The sequence below is a fragment of the Apodemus sylvaticus genome, chromosome 4 (assembly GCF_947179515.1).
Source record: "Apodemus sylvaticus chromosome 4, mApoSyl1.1, whole genome shotgun sequence".
In the NCBI taxonomy this organism is placed as follows: Eukaryota; Metazoa; Chordata; class Mammalia; order Rodentia; family Muridae; genus Apodemus; species Apodemus sylvaticus.
The window spans coordinates 103,178,244-103,204,929 of record NC_067475.1 but is presented as its reverse complement, the minus strand read 5'-3'; the positions used below and the strand labels follow the sequence as shown (position 1 = coordinate 103,204,929).

At 41.6% G+C, this 26,686-nt stretch overlaps 1 protein-coding gene across 1 annotated transcript in view; it reads left to right on the top strand.

Moving 5' to 3' along the window:
* Positions 1-26,686, top strand: part of Kcnab1 (potassium voltage-gated channel subfamily A regulatory beta subunit 1) — a 274,528-nt gene that overhangs the window by 209,955 nt on the left and 37,887 nt on the right. The window contains exon 8 of the mRNA XM_052180406.1: positions 5,137-5,223. Coding sequence (XP_052036366.1) covers positions 5,137-5,223 — 87 coding nt within the window. The remainder of the gene's footprint in view (positions 1-5,136; positions 5,224-26,686) is intronic.

The following is a 26,686-nucleotide window of genomic DNA, read 5'->3' as shown; positions in this document are numbered from 1 at the left end:
AGTTTTCTCCTCCATTTCATTCCTCCTAGCATGTAAGTTCTCTCCTGAAATCAGCTGTCTAATCAACATATTCCTTCCCTCCTTCTTTCCTTCCTTCCTTAAATTACATCTAACTGGTAACTTTTGGCTTTCCTCTATTTGGATATTTTGTTCTCTCTCTAGGTTTGGAAAGCTTTGTGTTACTATTTATTTTAGGAAATGTATGAATATAGTCATCCATTTTAATATATATACAAAACTATGTGTGAATCATATTTATTCCTATAAAACTAGTTTTTATTAAACTTTTTTATTAAATTTGTTTATACATGCGCAGTGCATAATACATCCTGGTTACTCTCCCTCTCTCCCATCTTCCTCTTACTCTGTCAATCTCCCCTCTTAGCTGCAAGTCTTTTTCTCAAATTCCAGTTGTTCTGTTTTGTTTTGTTTTGTTTTGTGACACCCTAAGTTTCACTAAGGCAGTCATGTGATGATGAGTTTGGACTGACCATTGTGAGTTACACACAGGTATACAACTATTAAGACTGAGCCTCTCCCAGAGTCCACTAGTAGCCAGTAGTTCAGCAGGGAGGGGTAGGGCTTACGAGCCCCTCCCCTATCCATGTTTAACTGATATCAATTACAGTGTTCTACAAGTCTGGAGACAGCCGCGGCTGCTGGGAAATCACAGTCGCATTGATTGTGGCATACCCAGAAACTAGCATCTCACAGCGTTTCCAGCTTTTGTATTCTTTCTGACCCTTCTGTCTACAATGATCTCAGAGCATTAGAGAGGAGGTGTAGATGTCCTGTTCAGGCCTGAGCACTGGACTGTCACCTTTTCTCAGCATGTTATTATATTTTTATATGTTTCATCTTTTTTAAAAATGTATGTGTAAGTATTTGTGTCTGTGTGAAGAAGCCACATATGCAGGGAGAGGAGTCAAGGTCAGAGAAGAGTAGAGTTACAGGCTATTGTATGCCACCCAACTCTGCTCGGAATTGAACTGGTGACGCCGACAGAGGAGAAAAGGCTTATTAGCTGCTGAAGCCATCTTTCCACCTCCTTGTTACTTTTAGTAAATGTTGAACTCTAGGATTCTGAAGCCCTCACTGAAACCCCAGACCTGGGTATCTGTTCTTTTAACGATGTTCTAAGATCCTATGACTTCTTCATTCCTCTTCACTTTTTCCCTCCTGAATATATTCAAATGTCTTAACTTCAAGTTCAGGGACTCTTCTGCTAAATGTGGTCTCCATGGATGCTGTCAGTTCCCTCTTCATCTGTTCCATTTTTCAGTTCCAGGAACTGTTAACAGTTTTAAAAATTATTTTACTTTCTGTAGCAAGGTTTCCTGGTAATTGTTCAAATTGTTTCTCAAGAGATTTTATTTTGTGGTTCTGGTGGTTATTGTCTGCTTTTGTTTCGATTTTCAAGACCGGGTTTCTCTGTATAGCCCTGGCTGTCCTGGAACTCCCTCTGCAGACCAGGCTGGCCTTGAACTCAGAGATCTGTCTGCCTCTACATCTCAAGTGCTAGAAAAAGGTGTGCACCTCTGCAACCCAGCTTCTCTTGTGTTTTTAAGGATCATTTCAGTAGGCTATTTCTAATGTATTTTCCACCCATGACCAGTTCTGCCTATATATATATATATATATATATATATATATATATATATATATATATATATATATATATTTATATTTATATATATATTTATATATATAATTATATATATATATAATTTTTTGAGATTATAATTATGTCATTTCCTCCTTCCCTTTCCTTCCTTCAAACCCTCCTGTATATTCTTCCTTGCTTTCTTCCAAATTCATGGCTTCTATTTTTTATTATTTGTTGTCACATATACATACATACACACACAGACACATACAAACATACACACACAGACACATGCACATATATACACATATACACAGACACACATATATACATACATATACACACAGACAGACACACATATGTACATATACACACACAGACACACACATATATGTACATAAATGCACACAGACACACAGACATAGATATGTAGACACAGACACACACATATACATACATACACATAGACACACAGACACATACAAAACACACACATATATACATATACACAGACATAGACACAGATAAACAGACACACCTACCTATACAGACACACAGACAGACACACGTACATACATACATACAGATATATAGACACACACATACACCTACACAGATACATAAGCACACACACAGAGACACATACATGCATACTTACAGACACACAGACACATATACGTATATATACTCTTACATTCATAAATACAACCTACATAATGTTACTTTTATGAATGTTTTCAGGGCTGACCATTTGGTATTAGATAACAATTGGTGTGGTCTTCCTTAAGGAAGACTGTTTGTCCCACTCTTGGCTGACCATTATGCAAAACAGGATCTCATTATTTAATTCAGACAAGCTTCTAAGTTGCAGTCCTCCTGCCTCAACATCCTTAGTGCTAGAAATACAAACATGTGTCACCACGCCCAGCTTCTCTGTATTTTCTTGAAGTTCATGATTTTTCCATAAAATAGCTGTTTCAAATTCCTGTCCAAGAGGCCAAGCGTATCTATCACCTCATCATCAGCTTCTGACATCTCACAGTTCCCTGGAAGCTCTTGATGCTTTTAGTATCTGACAACATCCATGCACTGAAGTATTAGGCATTTATTCCAGCTGTCACTGTTTGCCTTCAATGGGTCCCTGGCCTAGGAATTCTTTTTTTTTAATATTTTTATTTTCTATATTCTTTGTTTACATTCCAAATGATTTCCCCTTTCCCGGATCCCCCCCTCCCCATATGTCCCATAAACCTTCTTCTCTCCATCCATTCTCCAGTCACCTCCCTCCTTTTTTTCTCTGTCCTTATATTCCCCTCCAATGCTAGATCAATCCTTTCCAGGATCAGGACTTTCTCCATACTTCTTCATGGGAGTCATTTGTTATGTGATTTGTGCCTTGGGTATTCAGGTCTTCTGGGCTAATTAATATCCACTTATCAGAGATTGCATTCCGTGTGTATTCTTTTGTGACTGGGTTACCTCACTTAGGATGATATTTTCCAGATCAAACCATTTGCCTAACAATTTTGTGAATTCATTGTTGCTGAGTAGTATTCCATTGTGTAAATATACCACATTTTCTGAATCCATTCCTCCTTTGAGGGGCATCTGGGTTCTTTCCAGCTTCTGGCTATTATAAATAAGGCTGCTGTGAACATAATGGAGCATGTGTCTTTATTGCATGCCGGGAAATCCTTTGGGTATATGCCCAGGAGAGGTATAGCAGGGTGCTCCGGAAGTGTCATGTCCAGTTTTCTGAGGAACCGCCAGACTGATTTCCAAAGTGGTTGTACCATCTTACAGCCCCACCAGCAGTGGAGGAGTATTCCTCTTTCTCCACATCCTCGCCAACACCTGCTGTCTCCTGAGTTTTTGACCTTAGCCATTCTGACTGGTGTAAGGTGAAATCTCAGGGTTGTTTTGATTTGCATTTCCCTAATGACTAATGATGTTGAGCACTTCTTAAGGTGCCTCTCGGCCATCCGAATTTCTTTAGGTGAAAATTCTTTGTTTAGATCTGTACCCCATTTTTAATAGGGTTATTTGGTTCCCTGGGGTCTAACTTCTTGAGTTCTTTGTATATATTGGATATTAGCCCTCTATCAGATGTAGGGTTGGTGAATATTCTTTCTAGGAATTCTAAGCAGGTTGTTCTGGAGACCACAGTCATTGCCTACTGTTGCAACACTAGTGGGCTCTAGTCCCAGTAAATCCAAAACCAGTGCTGCTATTCTGTTAGTGAACTATGGCATCCCTAGCTTAGGTTGATTGCAATTGGTACACTGTATGTGATAGATTAGGGGAACCAGAGAAAGTAATCCAACCTCAGGACACCAAACACCAATCCAAACACCTCATCTACAATCACTACCCTGTGGTCAGGAACAATAAGGTATTACACAGTCCTGAACCTTACCACAAGGGATGCAGCTCAAAAGGCCAAGTTTGGGTCCCTTTCTGGAGTCCTCAGCTTGCTGAGAGCAGTGTAAGTATGTTTCCATGGCCTGTCTGGTGCTGCGGTCTACCTTTGGCTGGACACCACTGCAGCCAGGCATGGGCAATGCAGACTGGAATTCCATGTGACATTTGGGCTTCTGCATGGGTGTTGTTCTTGGGAAGAATCTACAGCCCCAGCCCTGAGTTGTAAGTAAAGGTTCTACACACCTTTTCATCATAAGCGGCTTGCAAATAAAATGTCTTTGAACTTGCTGCCTGAGATTGGATGTAAATAGTGCAGGCAACCCCTTGGCTAACAAGATAGGTGCTAAGTTGTGTCATACCTGAAGCTACAACCTTTAGAGCTGGCCGTAGTTAGCAATTGTGGAAGTGGGAACCCAGTCCACCTCACCAAGGTTTCCTAGCTCTGGGGTGGATCCAGAGACTCTCTGTGAAGATTAACCTGGGAGCAAGGGCTGGGGGGTTGGGGGAGGTCTGCTCAGTACTGAATTTCACCCTAGTGAGGTTGGTACTGGGTTCAAGTCTCCCTCCCCTCCCATAAAGTGTCTCTCTCTAGGCCATTTGTTCTCAACCACAAGGGTCGCCTAAGGACACCAGAAAACACCGATATTTAGATTACAATTTATAACAGTAGCAAAATTTAAGTTATGAAGTAACAGCAAAAATAATCTTACAGTTGAGGTTCACCATATCTTGAAGAACTATATTAGAAATCTGAGAAGCTCTGTGGTTCTCTAGAACCATCTGTGGTTTGATTCTTGGATTTGGTGGGTTTCCCTCCAGCTTTCTCAAACATCACTTTCCATTATTATACTAAAAAACAGGCACTATCATCTTTCATCTGGCTTAACTCTTTTGACGATAATTCCTATGTAAATAACTCAGACTGATGTTTCTGTGAGCAAGTAATTACTGCTGTGGTCTTGCTGTGCCCTGTTCAAAAGGACTTTTGTAATTAACTCAGTGTTTAAGTAAATTCTTGAAAGAAATAAAACTCAAGCCCTTTCTCATAGTGGTCCTATTTGGACTTCTTAGGCTTTTGGTTATATTTTGTTCTCTGCTTCTGCTGCTAGGTCTGAAAGGCTCCCTCCAGAGGCTGCAACTGGAATATGTGGATGTAGTCTTTGCAAATCGCCCGGACAGCAACACCCCCATGGAAGGTGAGTGAAGGAATTTAATAAGAATAGGAGGCTGCAGAATTGCTGGTCCAAGCCTCACGACTGCTTCTAGTGTCCTCTGTATTGACTCGGAAAGCCAACAGAGTACTACGTACGCTTTTTCTCCTCCCACCCCCCTTCCTCTTCCTTCTTCTAACTTCCTCCTTTACCTTTATTCTCGGTGGCTTTTCATGGTTGTAAGGTACTCATCTCTTCCAGATTCATTTCACTTTCATGATTCCGTCAACTAAAATGATCACATTGCTCAGAGGGATTTATAATACAACCACCGTGTCCGAGGCACTCCTCTAAGGAGCTTCCTTTGCTATAACGATGCTAAGTCTGATTAGTTTCCAATCCTTCATGATAAACGCTGAGAGGTGCTGCGTGAGAGCAGGCGTTGGACAGGCAGACTGGTTAATAAGGCTCTTCTTTGCAGTTTGGTTTTGGTTCTGTGCCTCCGTCGTCCCCCTCCCCCAGCACCACCCCTCCCCCCTTCAGAAGACCACAGCTTGTCCCCTGTGAAAGTTTTCCAAACATTCCTAAAGCCATGTTTTCTTCAGTGGTGTCCGTTTGTCAATCCCACCTGGGATAACTGAGAAATAAGGCGATAATGGACCCCAAACTGGAAAAGACAACTTCAGCTACTTGAGGATAAAAATATTTCAAGATGAAAAGGGAATTTTTGGCTTTGTTTCTAAGTTTTACAACATTTGAACTATCATATTTTTTAACAATTCAAATAATGTAACCCACATAAAATTACACTAAAAGTAAGTTTGTTTTTATGTCTTTGATAATTGAGAAAGTTGTTTATAATGTTGTAAGACATTAAGTTCTGTGAAGATTTATTCTTACTGTTGGGTTATGGGAATTAAGGAGAATACGAATGATTCAAGTTCATAGGAATTTTTTCTAAGTCGCATTTTGTAGATCTTCATTCATTTCAAGCATATGTCAGAACAAAGGCTGCTTGATAAGTAGATCATAAACAGTATTAGAGATATTTATTTCAATGATAGTATGCTGTCACACAATTCACAAAGATACATTCAAACAGAGCACTAAAGCCACTTACTCAGCAAAACTACCAAATATAAAATATTGGATAGTAAACGACTAATTGATTCTCATTTTAAGTACCTCGTAGCTACTTTCCTCTTTGGAATGGTGTCTTTTACAGTTACACTGTGTTCATACACAGCAGACAGCTGAGTCTGTTTTTCCACCCATCCTGCATCCTACTTTACCTTTAATTTTAGGACTATATTGTAGCCCCTCAATCAGAAAATATAAGCTGCATTATATCTATAAAAGGAAAGCTATATATAAGTATCTCTCAAATGAAAAAGACACAGTATGTGGGTAAAAGAAGGAAATTCTCCACCTCTGTGATGCTCACAGGTTAAGAGTCTCTTGTATAAACACCAATGGTATGTTGAAATTTAGTTAAGAAATTTCCAAGCATTTTTTAAAAGAACAGATTGTTGTTACCTGCTAGCGTCTATAATGATAAAGTATTATCTAACCTATCTAACCTCTCCAAGAATCAGAGAAATTACATTTTTCCCCTAAGATTTTCAAATAAAGTTCCACAAAGTAAAGTGGGAAGCTACGGCATAATTAGTTGTTGTACTAAGAGTGTTAGACCACGGGTATGTCCCACTTACCGAGTAGGTCACAAAGCATGGGCTTCTGTAACTCTCCTAGTAGCGATCGCTGCCCTGTACTGGAATGTAGTCCCTCCATCTCTTCCCACCCCCCACAGACACATACCCCCATGAGTCTACCAACCTCTTGAAGTTTTCTCTGCCTTGGGCTTAGTGAACAGGCTCTCCAGGCTGTTCTCATGAAGACTTGTCCCAAATGGCTTCCATGTAGCTTACTTTAGCTTTCTGATAAATTTATATTTATAACTGTTTATAATGTATAATCACTTATTTATAGGTCAAACAGAAACACCAGAGTTGAATTCTGGTTATGGAAGCACAGATTGTACAGTCTTCTTCTTCTTCTTCTTCTTCTTCTTCTTCTTCTTCTTCTTCTTCTTCTTCTTCTTCTTCTTCTTCTTCTTCTTCTTCTCTCTTAACAGAGGCAAGTTCTGGAAAATAGAAAGAAAAAGTTAAGATTATTTCATCAGGGTGCAGGGATTGGGGGATATACCTGAGTTGTTTCTAGATTCTATGTTAAGATTCATGCTGGCAATGAGCCTGTGCATAAGTCAAAGTTATACGTGCACCATGAGGCATTACCTTGGAGGATGACTAGTGTTCCTAAACACTAAACTGTGAGGCAGGCTGGATATTACCAAAACTACCCTTGGAACCTTTTGTAACTGTCAGTCAGTGTAACTCTACAGCCCTTATTTGGCTCTTTCAGATAAAATGACAAAAACATCTTCAGGTATTCACCCAAAGCAGAAACCATCTTTAATATCATCCACCTGCTTTTATTATCTCAGTACATCACAACTTCGTTAGACCGATTTCTAGTTGCTATTAGTTACACAGCAGTAATTACCAAGCAGATATTAACTGTGCGTGTATCAAAACTCCAGAGCCTCAGCATTTGTAGATCTTCGTTCATTTCAAACATTCCTTTCTAAACCGATGAAGAGGCTAATTCTTCTAGAGAGGCTGGAGCAGCTCTCCAATAGCCCCTCAATGTTGTTGAGTACTCAAGGGAGTGGAAAAAGGCAACCGGCATAAAACACTGGATGGCGTCTAACCACCAACTCTGTGAGTGTCAAGATCCGTGTGCGCGCTTTGGTGGGGCTCAAAGTCACATTTCCACTTCCAGCTGTTTAAAATGCCATGAATCAGTGTTAACTGGGGGTGCATCTAAAATAAAATAGGATGGATGAGTTCCGGCCAATTTCTGCATGGAAAAGATCAGTTGGTGCACCTTCTTACCATATATGGGCATTGTGTATCCCGTGAGCCATTGCTGCCCATTCCTGCCATTCCTGCCAGAAATCAAAAGACAAAAAGCAAGTTCTAGCAAGAGATGAGTGGTAAAGTCCAAATGTGCAGTCAGTGGAGGAAAGCGAAGCACTTCGTTTGCAATCTGCCACCTGACAGAATACAGTTCTATTTTGTGGAGACAGGAAGATGTGACAGTAGAGGGGAGTGCACGCGCATGCGCGTTTTCCCCTCCGTCCTTCTCATTATTTTTCATGGTTCACCTAGTAGTAAGGCATTTTTCTTTCACAGCAGCTGCTGGGCCATCTGTCTCTGCTATACTATCTGCCAATAGTGGCATGCCAATGGAAGGAAAAAATCAGCCTATGTCTTCTTTCCTACGACAATATATCCCTCCTTGGGCTCACTTTGAGAGTTCTTTGTCTCTATGAAAGACTTAATTCTCTCACTTTTATAAGTCAGTATGCATTTCAAACTCTTGTCTTGAGCTCGGTTTAAGAGAAGGTTCAAGACAACTTAAGTCACTCTGCGCAAGGATCGACAGAGACATTGTGTCCCATGCTAGGAGGAGGGTTTGTGGTTTTCTTTTTCTGCTACTGTCAATTGCAGGGTAGTTCTCCAGGGAGAAAGCCATTGAACACCACTATGTTTGTGAGGTGGTTATAGATATAAAGTGTGGACCACTTGTGACTAATGGCAAAAAGAAGAGGCATTTTAATATATAGACTTAAAATTTATTGACAAAATATGATGATTTTTCAAGTTAAATTACATTTTATTAAAATTTAATTTTAAAACATGCTTGAAATCAAGTCCTTTCATGTAGGGCTCATTGCTAAAACTAATCATCTAGAATTACTGAATCACTGAATTTTATGCCTATACTAATTACTTTCACGCTGTTCAAGTTCTCCTTCTTATGGGCTGGTACAGCCATAAAGCAACCCAGATGCCTTATTTCAAATAACAGTATTAAGACTGAAGTTAGCTTCACCTTTCTCCACGATATTAACCAAATAGCTGATTCTGTAAATATTTTTCATAGACCATGTTTTTGTTTTTGTTTTTTACTGTCACTACAATGCAAACAGGAATATAAGGATATTTGGGAATCTAGTATATCCATGACAATTCACAAAATGAGAGACCACAGAAAACACCCCTGATATTATCAATATTGTCAATATTGTATTTGTTTGAAAATACTGAACCTGGCTATTTTATCTTCCAAAGTAAAGGTTTTAGAACCAAAGCTTAAACGCCTGATATTTACATATATCATGTAGCTATGATTGATAAGTGCATCTGGCTCTAACTTTCATGATTATTTAAGTTCAGAGGCATTATTTCATGCCTCTAAAAAGGTGCCCCCACCACGCCCCCAAAATCATAATAACACCAAGAAGAAATCCTCTGCAAGCCACATGACAATGTTGTCCCAGAAAGGTATAGCACAAGACATTTATGCAATTTGAATTATTTAACTATACTAAAAAAGAAGAAAAGAGACAGATAGGTTTAGTTATAGTATTATTTTTAACTACTCACACAAAAATTACTATTTCAACATGTAACCATTTAAAAATGTATATTTTACTCTTTTCATACTAAGTCTTTGAAATCCACAGTATATACCGCAATTTGGACTTATACATTTCAAATGCCCAAGAGCTATGTGTCGGGAACACTATTCTGTATAACCAGAGGTAAAAGCTCCTCCCAGTCCAATAGCAGCATGGGTGTTAGCCACGTGTGACTGTGTTGCCCTGACTACGATGAACAGCATTACTCATGGCTTCAGGGACATTGCAGGGAAGGCATTACAGGAAGCACGCAGCAGAAACTCTGCAATATTACAACCCAGGAACCAGAGACAGGTCAGAACTGGAAGCCAGACTACAAGCTTCTAAGACATGTGCCTAGTGACTCCAGCCCCTGGGGACTTCTGACAGACAGGCTCAATTTCCGAAAGATTCCACATTCTTCCCAAATATTGCTACCAGTTGGCCACAAGTGTTTAAAATACAAGCCCGTGGGAAATATTTTAGATTCTACCCCTCTCCCAAGACGTTCACACCTCACACTGCAAAAGCCGTTAGCCAGGCTTCGAAGATCCTCCAGGTCTTAACTGCCCCACTTCTGTTTAAAAGTCCCAAACTTCTAAGTATCTACTGAGAATTAAGGCAGTCTCTTAGATAAGAATCTGTGAGTCCCTGTGAAAATAAAAAACCAATTACATACTTCCAATGTGCAATGGCCCAGACAGAGTAAACATTCCCACCACAAAAGATGGCACAGGAGAAAAGTCAGGAGGAAAAAAAATGGATGAAATCAAGATAAAAATCCCAGAGGGAAGTGTTACATCCCATAGCTCCATGTCTAACCCTGGAGAGGTATGGCGTCATCTGAGCTCCAGTACTCTTGAGCAGCCCACTTCTGTGCTGCCCACAACACACACATTCTCCCTCCTGAGCTACATCCACTCATTTACTACAAGTTTCCTAAGCAGGCATCCCATTCTGTTGTCTGTAATTCAACTGACTTTACACTCACAGCTTTCATAATAGCCTACTCAGGGGCTCCCTATGGGAAATCTGTTCCCTAAACACACACACACACACACACACACACACACACACACACACAGAGAGAGAGAGCCTGGCCTCCCAGGCTTTTTTTTTAAAATCTTGCAATCTTGTAGTTCTTGTGTTCCTGATGCCTGAAGAGCCGTGTGTGTTATCTCAAGTTCTGCTCGAGTCTGCGAAGTAAATGGGCCCCTTTAGACCATGGTTGAAGTAGCCTTTGAAGTAGTGCTTTGAAGCTGAATGAAAATAAATAAATAAATAAATAAATAAATAAATAAATAAATAAACAAATAAAGGAAACCACTTCCCTGAGCAGTTGTTTCCATCAAGGAGCCCTGGCTACTTGCCGTTTTCAAGCATCCTTTGAAAAGAAAGTCTTCCAAATGAGTGTGCATTGTTATACCCCCAAGGCTTCAATGGGTGAGATCTTGACAACAAGACATCTTTCTATGCCCCCTGCTGAAATTTTTTTGCTTTTTTTTTATCTCTATTTTTAAAGGCACTGGTTTCTTTAACAGTTATGGCCCCTTTTGTCTATGTTTAATTTGTGTGAAACTTTGAATGCACCTAGGTCAAATTAGATTTTTTGGGCCAAATTAAATTTTTTTTTTTGACATCATTCTGTTCTGGTTTTGTTCTTGACTCAAGGAAGACAGCAGGAATCACACTAGAGCACGAATGTTACTCTGTCTTAAAATTTCCTCCTCCAAACAAATCAGTTGATTACTTTTGAATTCAGCCTTACAGAACAGTAGTAACTGAGGCCACAACGAGAAGTCAGCAATGGGGAGAGGTGGGGTTCAGTCCACAGAGGAGCGATGGGTCTCCTCACTGGAGCGGGACTCCAGAACAGACAGCTTCAGATCCAGGCTCTGGCCACAGTCACACTCAGACATGTCACTGTCCCTGCTCAGGCTCAGCTCCTCACTGGAATACAAAGGTAAAATGCAAAGCACCATGGGAGTGAGCCATTAGTGAGGGCTCACCACCTCCCTCCCAGCCAAGGCGAAGCAGCTTAAGCCTTCTTTATGGAGTGCACCATATAATGCGCACACACTCACACACACACACACACACACACACACACACACACACCTTTCTTCTCAAAGGTAACTATGGGAGACACCCAAGGTCTTTAAATTATAACATAATGAAACCCAGTGAAGGCCAAGCTACAGGGCTAAACAGGGTCAGGAGTAGATCAAGCCAGTGGGCACAATATAATTTTCTTATAAGCTATTTGTTTTCTCCTTGGAATATTGCTCTGCATTAATTTAACTATAGATTTTCCAGGCTTCAGCCTAAAAGATGGTCCTGTGCCTGCAGCTATTTTCAAAGATATCTCCCCCCCCAAAAAAAAAAACAAAAACAAAAACAAACAAACGAACAAAAAGCAAAGAAGATCAACTCATTCTCAATTGACATTTGCTGAATTCCCACCATGTGCCAAGCACTTTTCTGGGCACCTAGGAGAACTAGACATTAATAAATCTGACAAAAAATATTGCCCTTCTAGAAGTTACGTGTTTGCTGGCTGTGCAGACAGACAATAACTAAGAAATTTGGGGGGTAGAGAGATGGCTCTGTGGATAAAAGCAGATGCTACACAAGTACAAGACCTGAGTTCAAATCCCCAGCAACCACATAAAAGCCAGCCAGGCATGGTCATGCATGCCTGTAGGGCCAGACTCGTGGAGAAGAGACGGGCAGTTCTCAGAGGCTGAGCAGCCTGATCAAACCGAGGTGGTTCACATTCAGTGAGAAACCCTATCTCAAGGGAACAACACAGGGAGACTGGCAGAAAAGGACACCAGATGTCCTCCTCTGGCCTCTGCATACATGTCCACACACATGGGTATGCACACTTGCAGACACCACACATATATAAATCAATAATAAAAGAATAAAATGCACGAATCACAAAATTTAATCAAATCAATGAAAACAAAGTACAAGAGGAAATGGAGAACCGATAGGGATGGCTAAAGTAATTAGGACTGAACTGTGTAGAAAGACCCAGATTCCCAAGTCTTAGGGCACACAGAGGTCCCCAGAGCTGTTCTCTCTCTGACACTTTGGCTTTGCCCAGAGTGGTGCAGTTACAGGGATCAGATCTGGGATTTGAAAAATATCACTCAGCAGAAAGGACATGGTTCAGTAATGCATTTGAGTTTGAAAAAAACACAAAAACAAAACAACACCACCAAAAAAAAAAAAAATCAGGGATAAGTACAGCTGGCCATTAGCTGTCAGTCATCAGCTAATGCACAATTAACAGATGGACACCTAAGAACGTTGTTCACGTCTTATACAATGTATGTTCAAGGCTAGTACGGGGGCGAGCAGTGGAGAGCTAATTGAAGATCTTATATGTCTTCATATGTTTCATTCATATACATACTTCAACACACATGGGGGCCTAGAGAGACAGCTCAGTGTGTTAAGAATGCAGCTCTCACAGAGGACTCAGTTCAATCCCCAGCATGGTGGCTTACGACCATTGGTCACTCCAGTTCCTGGGGATCTGGTCTCTGAGTTCCAGTTATACACACACCAGGTGCACAAACATATGTACAGATGAAACACTCATGTACATAAAATAATTCTAAAATTTAAAACACTAGAGAGAGAGAGACAGAGAGAGAGAGAAAGAAAGAGAGACAGACAGACAGACAGAGACAGAGAGAGATATGTGTTATAAATCTCCTAAGTTCCCAGTTCTTCCTCTGTCTCAGCTGCTTCCATGGTAGTTACTAGTCCTATCACGTTTGGTAAATTCTGCCTATGTCTCACAAACTACTTCTTTCCTCCCATTTATTTCCTTGTTTGTTTCTCTTGCTTCCTGCAGAGGAATGAATGGTCTTAGGTAAAGCAGCGGAATTCATGGGACAAAGCGCCCAAGCTAGCGGCTGTCATACCATTTCGCAAGGAGTCCTCAAGACCTGGTGAAAAATGTCCCAGAGTTAGGAGAGGCCCGAGAAGGTCTGTACACAGATCACTATGGTCCTACCTGTCAGAAACAGGCTCCTGGTTAGCAGTGTTAACCACAGATTGAGAAAGGAGCTTCAGAAGAATTATGGGGTACTGAAATGGTAACCTGCAGGATATATGTAAAGAGCTGACTGTAAATTAAAAAAAAAAAATCCTAAAATCAAGTTTTTACTCATACGGTGCTTTGGTTGGAATTAATTATAGACTGACTTCTCAATCTATAAAATCCTGGTGGGAATGGATGATCTTGGGAAAGGACGTGAATATATTGTATACAACTTCCTGTGTTTTCTCTCCCATGTCTACCTTCTCTTTTCTCTCCATCTTCATTCAGTTGTAAATTCAGCCCTTACTAGTAGACTCATAAAGAAACAAAGTGGGCTGTTTGGCTTCTCTAGACTGTAGCCCCTGCCAGGGGTGAAATGGTTTTTTGGTTGGTTGGTTTTTGTTTTTGTTTTTGTTTTTGTTATTGTTATTCAACTTTTCTCCTTAAACTGTTTGCCATTACAAAGATAGGGAGAGAGAAGTGGGAGAGGAGGGGAGGAGAGAGAGAGAGAGAGAGAGAGGAGACTCTGCTTTTGCTCACCCCAGCTGTCAGGTAAAGAAAGAGCTGCTTAGTATTCTATCTATGACTCGCATGCGCTTCCTTCCATGAGCTGTCAGCTCTCAAAAAGACACCTAGAGATGTGACATGATTTAACTCAATATTCTGAGGACATGTTGACTCACTCTCAAGGGAATCCATTCCTATAGGTTCCCCATTGCTCCACAGTACAGCAGGTCTGTAATGGCGTGCATGTGCTTTGGAACTAGAGATGACATCACCCACGATAGCTCTCTACCTGCATGGGGGGCTGAAGAACGTAGCAGCAGCATTATCTTTGAGGGTTCCCAGCATTCCTGTTGAATGGAGGGAGCAGAGACACTTGTAGGGATGCTAATCAGCCATTCTCACACAGTGATCTGAGCAAGTACTTCATGGTCTCCTCCTTACTCTATACAAAAAGAGTCCAGGAGTGTGTGGTTGGTTAAAGTCCTGGATATTCATAGGTGTGCTGAGAAAATACAATGAGAGGACTTTGGTGCCAGTATGTGGATGAGGATGAGCTGATTAGAACTCCTCTGATTCTTATTTATAAAACAGGAAGAATGGGAAAGTCACATTCTCTTTCCAACAATCTTGTGACAAAGAATTGTGTTCATTTAAGTTGAAATATCAGTATTTCAAGGGGCTTACTGTTGTTGCATATGCTTATACTTATGGGATTTTATATGAATAAGAGGAAGATGAAGTTTCAGTTAGGTCCTAAAACACAATCAACATATCAGAATGAGGTGACAAAGCTGGCTCCATGATTTCTTTTCTTTCTCCAACTTTTTAAGAAAATTAAAAAGTACAGAAAAACAGAAGAATGAACACCTGATACACATTGTCTCCATGTTTCAAGCTGCTATAAGTTCTGTCTGCTCTTGTTCAGTGAACACTTCACCCTTGAATACTTTCTCCATTATCTCCTGATTAAAAGCAGTCCTCATATGACCAGGACAGTCATCATATGCAAGACATTCCAGCACACTCCCATAATCTAGCACTCAAGGCATGCTCCTGTTTCCTCTAGTACCCTTCACAGATTCATATGGTTTGTTTTGTTTTTCTCTGAAAGGAAGTTGGGAACACAGTCTGACTAAAAGTGGTCCTGAGATGCAGCTGAGTGTGGCGCGCTTGCCTAGCATGCATTCGGTCCTGGTTTCAATCCCTGGCACTAAAGGGAGAAAAGGAAAAGGAAAAGGAAGATTTAGTCCTACAGGGTTGTGTAGGATGTTCTGTTGTGGCTAGTGTGGGGGCTTAAAAAGGGGGAGGATAGGGAGCTAGGGGAGTGTGGCTCGGCAGCATGGGGGAAGGTGTCCAGGCGGGCCCTTGCCTGGGCACCTCTGCCCCTGAGGGACCACACACACACAGGCATGGTATAGAATAGAGTTTATTCAGAGTAGGGGATGGGAGTTAGTGGGGGGAGAGAGAGAGAGAGAGAGAGAGAGAGAGAGAGAGAAAGGAAAGAGAGAGAGAAAGGAAAGAGAGAGAGAGAGAGTAGAAAAGTGGAGTGGAGGCCGGCCATGACCATGTGGAGGGTGGGGGGAGAGCCCAAGGGGCAGAGAGGTGAGACAATGTAGGAGAGCAGAGAGAGCAAAGAGGGAGAGGAGGGGCAAGTAGCCCCTCTTATAGTGGGCCAGATCTCTGGGGCGGGGCATACCTGGTTATTGCCAGGTAGGTGTGGGGTGGAGCTTAGACAAAACATCAACAGCTAGTCAATCTCTTTTAACCTAAAATGATTTATCCACCCCATTTTCTCTTTAGTGACCTTGACCAAACTTCCTGTAATCTGTTTTGGAGACCATTTCCCTCTCAGTCTATCTGATAGGGAGACAACTGAAGGTCAGATAGAGTTAAACACATTTGGTAATAGTACTCCACAGGTCTTCCTCAGGGTCTCTCCAAGGATCGAGAAGGGCCACTGTGCCCCACTATTGTTCGGTTTAAGGTGACTCTTGCAGGGTGAATCCTGACGGGCACGTCCCACTAGTGCCATATCTTTGACTTTTAGTAAATAACCTTAGTGTGACTCTAAATGCTGTGAAGAGCTCAGAACCCCAGCCTGACCACGAATACAGGTTGTTGCAGTAGAGCTGAGAGACAGTGAAATCCTGATTCCATTTATGACTAAAATTATTCTATAAAATGAGCTTCCCTTTTGCCCCCTCTCCATTCCATTCCGTGAATCTGGAGCTCGCCCTAGCATAAGAATATGAAGCCTGAGAGAGCAAGAAAGAGAAGGGATCCAGTTGAGAAGGGAAAATAAAGAAACCTGTACTGTGGGCTCCATCTACCCCAGCAGGGAGGAGGGAGAGCTGGTGGGCTCCATCTACCCCAGCAGGGAGGAAGGAGAGCTGGTGGACTCCATCTACCCCAGCAGGGAGGAGGGAGAGCTGGTAGGCTCCATCTACCCCAGCAGGGAGGAGGGAGAGCTGGTGGGCTCCATCTACCCCAGCAGGGAGGAGGGAGAGCTGGTGGGCTCCATCTACCCCAGCAGGGAGGAGAGACAGCTGCTGAGCTCCATCTAGAAACTTTCAGGGCCCTTGGAGTTTCCTTTCATTTCTTTTCTTTCTTCCTCTTTTCTAATTATTTACATCCTGAGCGCAGCTTCCCTTCCCCCCTCTCCTCTCAATCCCTCCCTCTTACCATGCCTTCCCCTCATTTACCCCTCCTCCTTTCTCCTCAGCAAAGACCTCCCACAAATAGCAACCAGCCTTGTCTATCAAGTTGCAATAAGGCTAAGTGCTACTTCTATTAAGGCTATATAGCCAAGGCAGCCCAGTCAGGGAAAGGTATGCAAAGACAGGCAACCGAGTCAGATACAGCCCCTGCTCCTGCAGTTACAGGCCCCACATAAAGAGCAAGCTGCACAATATGTCACATGTGCAGAGGGCCTAGTTCCATCCCATGTATGATCTCTGGTTAACAAAAACTCTGTGAGCACCTATGACCCAGGTTAGTTGATACTATAGATTTTCTTGTGGTGTCCTTGACCCCCTCACTCCTTCAATCCTTCTGCCCCTTCTTCTGCAGAATTCCCCAAGCTCCACTTAATGTTTGTCTGTGGATCTCTGCATCAGTTTCCATCAGTTTGGGGTGAAGCCTTTCTGATCACAGTTATACTAGGCTACTGTCTGCAAACATAGCAGATTATCATTAACAGTGCCAGGGGTGGGCTTCCTCTCCTGGCATGGGTCGCAAGTAAGGCCAACCATTGGCTGCCTCTTCCTTCCATGCTTTAACCTGACACATCTTGTAGGCAGGACAAATTGTGGGTTTACGGTTTTATAGCTTGGTCAGTATTCAAATCTATCTATTGGAATCTCGCCTAGTTAGATGGCCATTTCAGACTCCATATTCCCTATTGCTAGGAGTCTTAGATAGGTTCACCATCACAGATGCCTGGAAGTTTCCATGCCCTAGGTTTCTAGCTGGTCCCAGAGATGCCCACCCCAAATCCAGTTGTCTCTCCCAGTAATCTCTCCCTCCATCCTCCTTACAGCTGAGGAACACAGTGACCTGAGACCTGACTTTTGTCTGGAAAATCTAGAAGTGGAGTGTTGGGTTGACCTCTGCCTTGATAGCACAGCTAGCTGAGTGCTGCCCTCCTGAGGCCAGCACAGTGCCCAGGTGATGTGCCCTGTGTTAGTTGAAGCCTCTTAGAGGGGATCTAAGATTGGGGCCAGGGATGGTATGGGGCGTGTTCAAAAAGTAGAGGAATAGAGAAAGCCACCACACCCTAGACTGTCCTATCATTTCAGGCAATTCAGGCTCCAGGTGAGGAAAGAGAGAAGAATTCTAACTTAAACTATTGATTGAAACCTATAAAAGATGGGTTTAAAATTATCTTCGGAATATCTAACCATGGGCAGAAAAGCTATGAGACAAGTGTGAGATTTTCACTGGGGTCGAAAGAATAAAGGACCAACAAGCAATGCTGAACCATCACCAGTCATGTTGGCTCCACATATTTTGTATGTTTTAAAGCTATCTGACTTAAATGACCTTCCATTAGTTCCAGAAAACATGTTTACTTCAAAATAAAATACCATTACATCCAATATAACTGGAGTGTAGAAAAGTGCTCTGTGTCTGAAGATTCACATTTCCACAAATTACAGAATTGGGTATGTGGCACAATTTATATGTTGCAGGTAGGCATTCTTTGTACCCTCTCATTACATCCCAAAGAGCCTCCTTAGGAATCTGAAGGCTTTGAAAGTGTTTCTTCTGCTCTAGGGAGTAACTGTCAATGTTCAAGGCCTGGAGGACATTACATGGCTCGGCAACCTGAAACACGCCCATCCTTTGTGATGCATCTCAGTGCTAAGTTTTACTTTTAGAAAGGAAAGCTGTAAGGCTAACCACTTCATACAAAAATGATGAAAGTTAAACATCAATTCTTCTGAACTTATAAAAATTCAAATATAGAAGGCCATACATTACTTACATATGAAAACCAGGTTGTGGGTGTTAAGAGCCAGCAGATGGGAAGGATTTGTGCAGAGCAGAAGAAAGTGTCACCAACATTGTTATTTACTTGGGAAAATGGAACATGATCTATCATTGGCTTTGAAACTGGAAAAGCATTGTTACAGAGCAAACTCCATCTCCAACTAAAAAGGAGTGTTTTTATATAATGAGACAAAGAAAATACAATATGACAAGAATTCATAGGCTTGCATGACTGGAAGGAGTCGTGTGATTAACTGGGAGCAGGGAAGATTGTTTCTTCCCGAGGAACAGGGCAAAGGCCCTGGGATGAGAGCTGCCTGTATTATTTGAGGACAGCAGAATAACAAGTGAAAATGAAGGCCTGAGAGAGAGATGCTGGAGCCACATCCCTTTAGCCCACTGAATTTCAATCATGAAGTGAGGCAGGTTGCATTTCAAAAGCATCCCTCCACCTGAAGTAGAGTTGTGAATTACTGTGTTTATATTGTTGATGCAAATGTACCAGCAGGGAACAATCTAAGAAATGGCTACCACAGTCTAGTGAGATGTCCATGGTTAGATAAGGGTGTTAGCAATGTGGTTGGACCTTGACCACATAAGAGTAAGATGGGTTATTTATAGATATGACAAAGAGTAGAACATAAATAACTACAACGTGTAGGCTGGAATCAATGGAAGGACAGAGATGCTCTAAACTTTAGGCAGTTCTCACCTTCCTAACTTTAATTCAGTTTCTCATGTTGTAGTGCCCCCCAACTATATAATTATTTCATTGTTACTTCATAACTGTAACTTTGCTACTGTTATGAATTATAACATAAATATTTTTGGAGATAAGAAGTTTACCAAAGAGGTCGCAACCCACATGTTGAGAAGCACTGCTTCAAACAAATAGGGAGATTCCACATGTAGCCAAGGTAGTGAAGATTTGGGCTTATCATCCTGAGATTGAAATGTTTATTTGGCAGCCAAATAGAGATTCTAAAGTTGGACTCTGAACCTGACGCGCGGGGTAAGGCCTGACATGGAAAGAGGTAGACTTGGGATTTGGGAGTTGTCTGCATGTGAATGGTGCTTAAAGATCTTAATGTAACAGATAAAATCACATGTAGAGTCAAATGAATAGAAAATGGACATAGAAACAACTAAGGACTAGCCCTAAAGTTCTCCAATATTAGCTAGTTTGGAGGAAGGCGAGAAGAATGTGGCAAAGAATTTATAGATATGACAAAGAGTAGAACATAAATAACTACAAGGTGTAGGCTGGAATCAATGGAAGGATAGAGATGGCATTGAAAGAAAGAAAGAAAGAAAGAAAGAAAGAAAGAAAGAAAGAAAGAAAGAAAGAAAGAAAGAAAGAAAGAAAGAAAGAGAAGGAAGGAAGGAAGGAAGGAAGGAAGGAAGGAAGGAAGGAAGAAAGAAAGAAAGAAAGAAGAAAGAAAGAAAGAAAGAAAGAAGAAAGAAAGAAAGAAAGAAAGAAAGAAAGAAAGAAAGAAAGAAAGAAAGAAAGAAAAAGAAAGAAAGAAAGAAAGAGAAGGAAAGGAAGGAAGGAAGGAAGAAAGAAAGAAAGGAAAGAAAGAAAGAAAGAAAGAAAGAAAGAAAGAAAGAAAAGAAAGAAGAAAGAAAAGAAAGAAGAGGAAGGAAGGAAGAAGGAAGGAAGGAAGAAAGAAAGAAAGAAAGAAAGAAAGAAAGAAAGAAAGAAAGAAAGAAAGAAAGAAAGAAAGAAAGAAAGAAAGAGAAGGAAGGAAGGAAGGAGGAAGGAAGGAAGAAAGAAAGAAAGAAAGAAAGAAAGAAAGAAAGAAAGAAAGAAAGAAAGAAAGAAAGAAAGAAAGAAAGAAAGAAAGAAAGAAAAATAGGAAGACCAGTGCGTTGAATGTGGGTCAGGTGGGGTCATTAGCATGGTGGAGATCTCTAACTCACCAGCAAGTGAAAATGGAAGTCAAAAGCCACTTAGTCCTTACTTACCACTTTCTTATTTGCAAAAACAGCGAGAAAACTTCTGCATTTAGAATACCAAAGTATATGTTTACACATCATCCTAAAGATAAAGATCCAATTAACAAAGACAATGAACAGAAGCAGAAGCTTCATTGGTGATGAAAATAGCAGATACCTGAAAACCTGGAGCAATATACAGTAAAGTAGAAAAGGAATGCATTTAGGTGGGTGGGTGGTTTTTGGTTGACTAGCTGGTTGGTTGGCTGGTTTGGTTGATTTTGGTTGGTTGGTTGGTTGGTTGGTTGGTTGGCTGGGTGGCTGGCTGACTGCTTGGTTGGTTGGTTGGTTGGCATGCCCACAGAAGAAAATGTAAATGGTATACATGACATAATGCTTAAGGAACTAGGGGGCACCAATGCTTCAGAAGATGCCATAGACTAGAGGAAAGATAGATTAAGAGGACAAGTCTGCAGTCAAGGTCCCGCCCTTCTCTGTTAAAGAATGAAGCCAGGTCCACTGACTAAAAATTGTATGTATATGTATTTAAAACTCCAAGTCTGTCCTATCACTCACATCCAAATCAGCAACAACCAAGTCTTACATACCATCCTCATGTAAATATATATATATATATCTTGGGAGAAAAGTAATTATCCCAGGAAAAAAATCTAATGATAACATTATAGAAAAAAATAACAAAAGAGTTTCAAGTGTATAAATTATGCCTGCGGTGAATTACACTAATTAAAAAGCATTGTTCAAATACAATTTCAAAATTTTCTCCTTAAACAAGAATAGAAGACTTAGAATCACTTGGCATTCAAGACAGTCTCCACCTGGAGAGATGGTTCAGGAACTAAGAACACTGTTGCTCTTACAGAGGACCAGAATTCCGTCCCCAGAACCCACATGGTACATCCAACATGCTTTTCTGGTCTGCAATGAGCACCTGCACACACTCTCTCTCTCTCTCTCTCTCTCTCTCTCTCACACACACACACACACACACACACACACAAAATGTAAGCATGACAGGAATATCAAAGAATTAGAAAAAATTCTAAGAAGTTAAAAATACAATGACTAAGATTCTTTTTGGTTAATAAAGATGTCAAATATTTAGTTGAAATCTTTAGAAAATGTGAAGAAGGAAAGCATATAAAAGAGAAGTGAAAATGTAAGATTATTAATGTTCTGTCCAGGAAATCCAGTATCTTCTGAAGGCAAGGCTATCTAGAAAAATAAAATAAAATTGAGAATTTGTCACTACCATTTCTGAATCTGAGAATCACGATTCTCCAGACTGAAAGTGCCCACTGAAGACCCAGCACAATGAACAGAGAGACACAGGAGGACTGGTACAAAGAAAGCATCCTAGATACCCTGAGGTTTAACGCCCACGACTCAGAGGATCAGAACTGCCTAGGCAGTACTCAATAGCAGTATTGCAGGCTGGATCAACAAAGCTTTGGACACTAGGACATGGCAAGCAACTTGCCCACCACTGGTCATTTGGACTTTCTGTCTCTCAAACACAGTTTCTCAGAAACTATTGGAAAATGTGCTCATGGAAATGAGGGAACAAAGCCACAGAAAGGAAGCCATGACACTCAACTCACTGGAAGAGATTCCTCAGATGCCTGCGGGACCGGGCCAGGTCGAAGACTGCGCGGCAGGCACAGAGAGCACACACATGTGGCATCTGGGGGCATGTCGCCCACAAAGCAGGAAGTAATGGAGTTCCTTACAAACTTCACCGTGTGGAAAGAAAGTTAAGGCTCAGCGATGCGTCCAAGGGCGGCTAATGAAGAGCTAGTTAACAAGAGGAAGGGAATCACTGGTATATCTCTTTGGTAGGCAGAAGAAACAAGTACTTAGTCATAAAAACTAAAACCAATAAATCATATCTAAATTTTATTTGTCCCAAATTTCACTATTTTTAATAAATATTTTTGGATCAGGTAAGATAATGTTTAACTGAGGACTTTTGTAACTATGTTCATAAAAACATGATCCTGTAATTTTCTTTTTTTTATGTTATCTTTGTTCGGCCTTACAGGTTATTCATTTCTTGTTTCTCTTATATGGCCAACATACTCTATAAATAGTTAATATTTAACTCATGCCAGCTGCCTATAATACCCTTGCTGGAAATTTTAAATGATAAAATTAGGGTATAATATCATGATGAAACAAGACTGAGACATCCCAGAGCAGCACATAGCCATCTGAGAAGTCATAATTCTGTGATCCAATCTGAATAAATCTGATGGCACAACCCTCCAATGAAATGCTAAGATACTGACACAACAGAAGTGACTCTGCAAAGGCGGAGTAACTAAGTGTGGAGGAACCAGAACTGCTGCGGTCCTGTCTGCTAAGTCTGAGCCACATGAAGATGGCGCTAAACGGCATGCTAACAGATCCTAACTATACCACCTCTCACCTACAGTACACGGCTCCGCACTAAGTTTGACTGTGCTTATCGCCATGCCAGGACGGGCGCTGGGCCATAAGGAAGCACCAAGGAACAGCTCCAGGGGTGGGAAACACAGTCTGAGATGTGGGAAGCCGGAGATGGTTCTGGGGTCCCAAGGCCTGAGACAAGGCTGGGGCTGGGGGCTCCTCAGACTCTTGGAAATCCAGGTGCTGCTGGGAGTCGCTGAAGAACAGAGATTTGAGTCAGAGGCTGGTGGACTGGGGACAGTCTAGCCTGGAGCAGTGGGGGAGGAAGAGGGAGGCTCCCAATGGAGAGATTGTACTTGGCTTAAAGATGGCTTGGTGTTGATTGTGACTAGGAGCACAGAGAGGCCTTCTATGAGAGATTAGGCTGTGGCTCTGTAGGTGAAGGCCTTTTCCATGCCTCCCCACAGCAGATCTTGGTGAAAAAAGACAGCCAATGGTTCTGAACAAGTTATTGTATAGGGGAAAGTGAATGCATAAAACCACACCCCACTTCTCAGGGTGGGCCTGAGATTAAATACCTTTTGCAGGGAGGAATGTCTGGGAAGGGAAGCTTATTGGCTAAGCCAGGCCTCTAAGTACCTCATTAGCATGGAGAACTCTGTTTTAGGCCTATGTGACTGGTCACTTCTCTTTGCCTACTGGTCTGAGATGTTACAGATGCCTCATCTAAGTGTGGAAGGTCTTGGGGCGTTGCCCCTATGTGACTGGTGGCCACAAAATCTCTCTCTGGGGGTGCTACAGCTATGTGACAGGGGCCTGCTGCTGGGAGCAGGCGAAGCTCCTGCCATCCCTTCAGGGTCTCCGAGGTGTCTACCCATTACCAGGCTTCTTCTCACAGTCTACCGACCGGCAACTAGCAATACGTAAAATAATAGAGGTATATGAGGGGAAGCCCACACGCAAAGTCTCAAAAAAAAATCAAAAACATTACTGAGAAATATAGAAATTAACACCAGAGGAAACATGTATCTATCAGAAATATCAGATATCATTTCTTGGATACAAGAAACAAGTTCAAGGGGACTGAGGCTTTTGTTACAATCCTTTAAACATTAGCCCTTTAAACAATGTGCACATATAACTTTGGAAAAACAAAAGACTGAAACAGCTCACACACAAATAGGATAAGAGTGTGTCTGTAAGTGGTCAGTATTAAATGACTGTGGCTGTCAAAATCCAATCACAGCCTTGGGGTTCAGAAACAAAGGGCCAATCCTAATTTTCCTACCCCTTATTCCACAATCAGCAACCACCAGCTAGGGAACAAATATTCAAAACACAAGCCCATGGGCTCTGGGGGCTTGTCATAGACAAACCATAATGTTTCATACTGGCTCCAAATGACTAACAGCTGTCTCACAATGTAATGAGGACTTAGTTCATTTCCAGAGTCCTCTGTGTCTTAGACTAACACTTCTAAAACTTTAACTTAGGCTCTACTGAGATTCAAGGTAGTCTCTTAACTAGGAGCTCCTAAAAAATCAAAATGAACATTATCAGTTCTAACATCAACTAATTGATTATTAACATGACTTTTACAACAGACAATGGCATAGATTAAATACTTCTATTCCAAAAAGAAGAAATAAGAGGATACCAAAGAAAGACTGGACAAACCTCCTGTACATCTGTGTCCAGCATCTGGGACACGTGGTAGTGTGCCGTGAGCTCCAGGAGCCCCACTCCCATCGCCTGGCATTTGCAGCCCACATGCTCTCTGTTTTGGCTGCCTCTATTTATTGCGTACAGCTTCCCTCTGCAGATATTTCACATTCCTGGCATCTCCCCAGTCCTGTGATCTCCAGTGCAACTTCGGTTTCACTCTCACAGCTTCATGCACTACCCCGCAAGGCCTCCCTGAAAGGCATCCAACCTTGCTGCACACCGGCCTCACAGGCTCTCCTCCAGGTTACCTGTCCAAGGAAGCATATAGCGTAACCGCTCTGTTTTGTGCACCTGCAAAGCCAACACCACACGCAGCATCAAGATCTGCAAATAGACTGGGAACTAGTCAATCCCCCTTGTACCACAGCTACAGTGGTTTCTGAATCCTTAAGCAACTGAACCCAGGAAAACACTTGCCTAGGCAATCCCATGCAAGTGGGGTGCCCTAGTAACTCTCTCTTCTCAAAGTTTACCCCAGAGCCTTTGATGGGGAGGTACAAGCTGATTTACTATTGTACCAGGAAAGTGCTTGGTTTCATTTTTTTAAAAAGACATTTTTAAAAACATACTTTTAAAAATTTGATTTATTGTTTGACAATTTCATGCACCCCAAACTCCCCTTCCCACTTTTCCCAGGAATATCAATACATCTCCTTCCCTTGTTTCTTTTTTTTTAATTTTTTTTTGTTCGATATATTTTTTATTTACATTTCAAATGCTTTCCCCTTTTCTGGCCCCCCACTCCCCAAAAGTCACATAAGCCCCCTTCTCTCCCCCTGTCCTCCCATCCACCCCTTCCCACGTCCCTGTTCTGGAATTCCCCTATACTGCTGCACTGAGTCTTTCCTGAACCAGGGGCCACTCCTCCGTTCTTCTTGTACCTCATTTGATGTGTGGATTATGTTTTGAGTATTCCAATTTTCTAGGCTAATGTCCACTTATTAGTGAGTGCATACCATGATTAATCTTTTGAGACTGGGTTACCTCACTTAGTATGATGTTCTCCAACTCCATCCATTTGTCTAAGAATTTCATGAATTCATTGTTTCTAATGGCTGAATAGTACTACATTGTGTAGATATACCACATTTTTTGCATCCATTCTTCCATTGAGAAATACCTGGGTTCTTTCCAGGTTCTGGCTATTATAAATAGGGCTGCTATGAACATAGTGGAGCACGTATCCTTATTACTTGCTGGGGAATCCTCTGGGTATATGCCCAGGAGTGGTATAGCAGGATCCTCCGGAAATGATGTGCCCAGTTTTCTGAGGAACCGCCAGATTGAGTTCCAGAGTGGTTGTATCAATTTGCAACCCCACCAGCAGTGGAGGGGTGTTCCTCTTTCTCCACATCCTCGCCAACACCTGCTGTCTCCTGAGTTTTTAATCTTAGCCATTCTGACTGGTATAAGGTGAAATCTCAGGGTTGTTTTGATTTGCATTTCCCTAATGACTAATGAAGTTGAGCATTTTTTAAGATGCTTCTCGGCCATCCGAAGTTCTTCCAGTGAAAATTCTTTGTTTAGCTCTGTACCCAACTTTTAATAGTGTTATTTGGCTTTCTAGGGTCTAACTTCTTGAGTTCTTTATATATATTGGATATTAGCCCTCTATCTGATGTAGGGTTGGTGAAGATCTTTTCCCAATTTGTTGGTTGCCGATTTGTCCTTTTGATGGTGTCCTTTGCCTTACACAAACTTTGTAATTTTATGAGGTCCCATTTGTCTATTCTTGATCTTAGACCATATGCTATTGGTGTTCTGATCAGGAACTTTCCCCCTGTACCGATGTCCTCAAGTATCTTCCCCAGTTTCTTTTCTATTAGCTTCAGAGTGTCTGGCTTTATGTGGTGGTC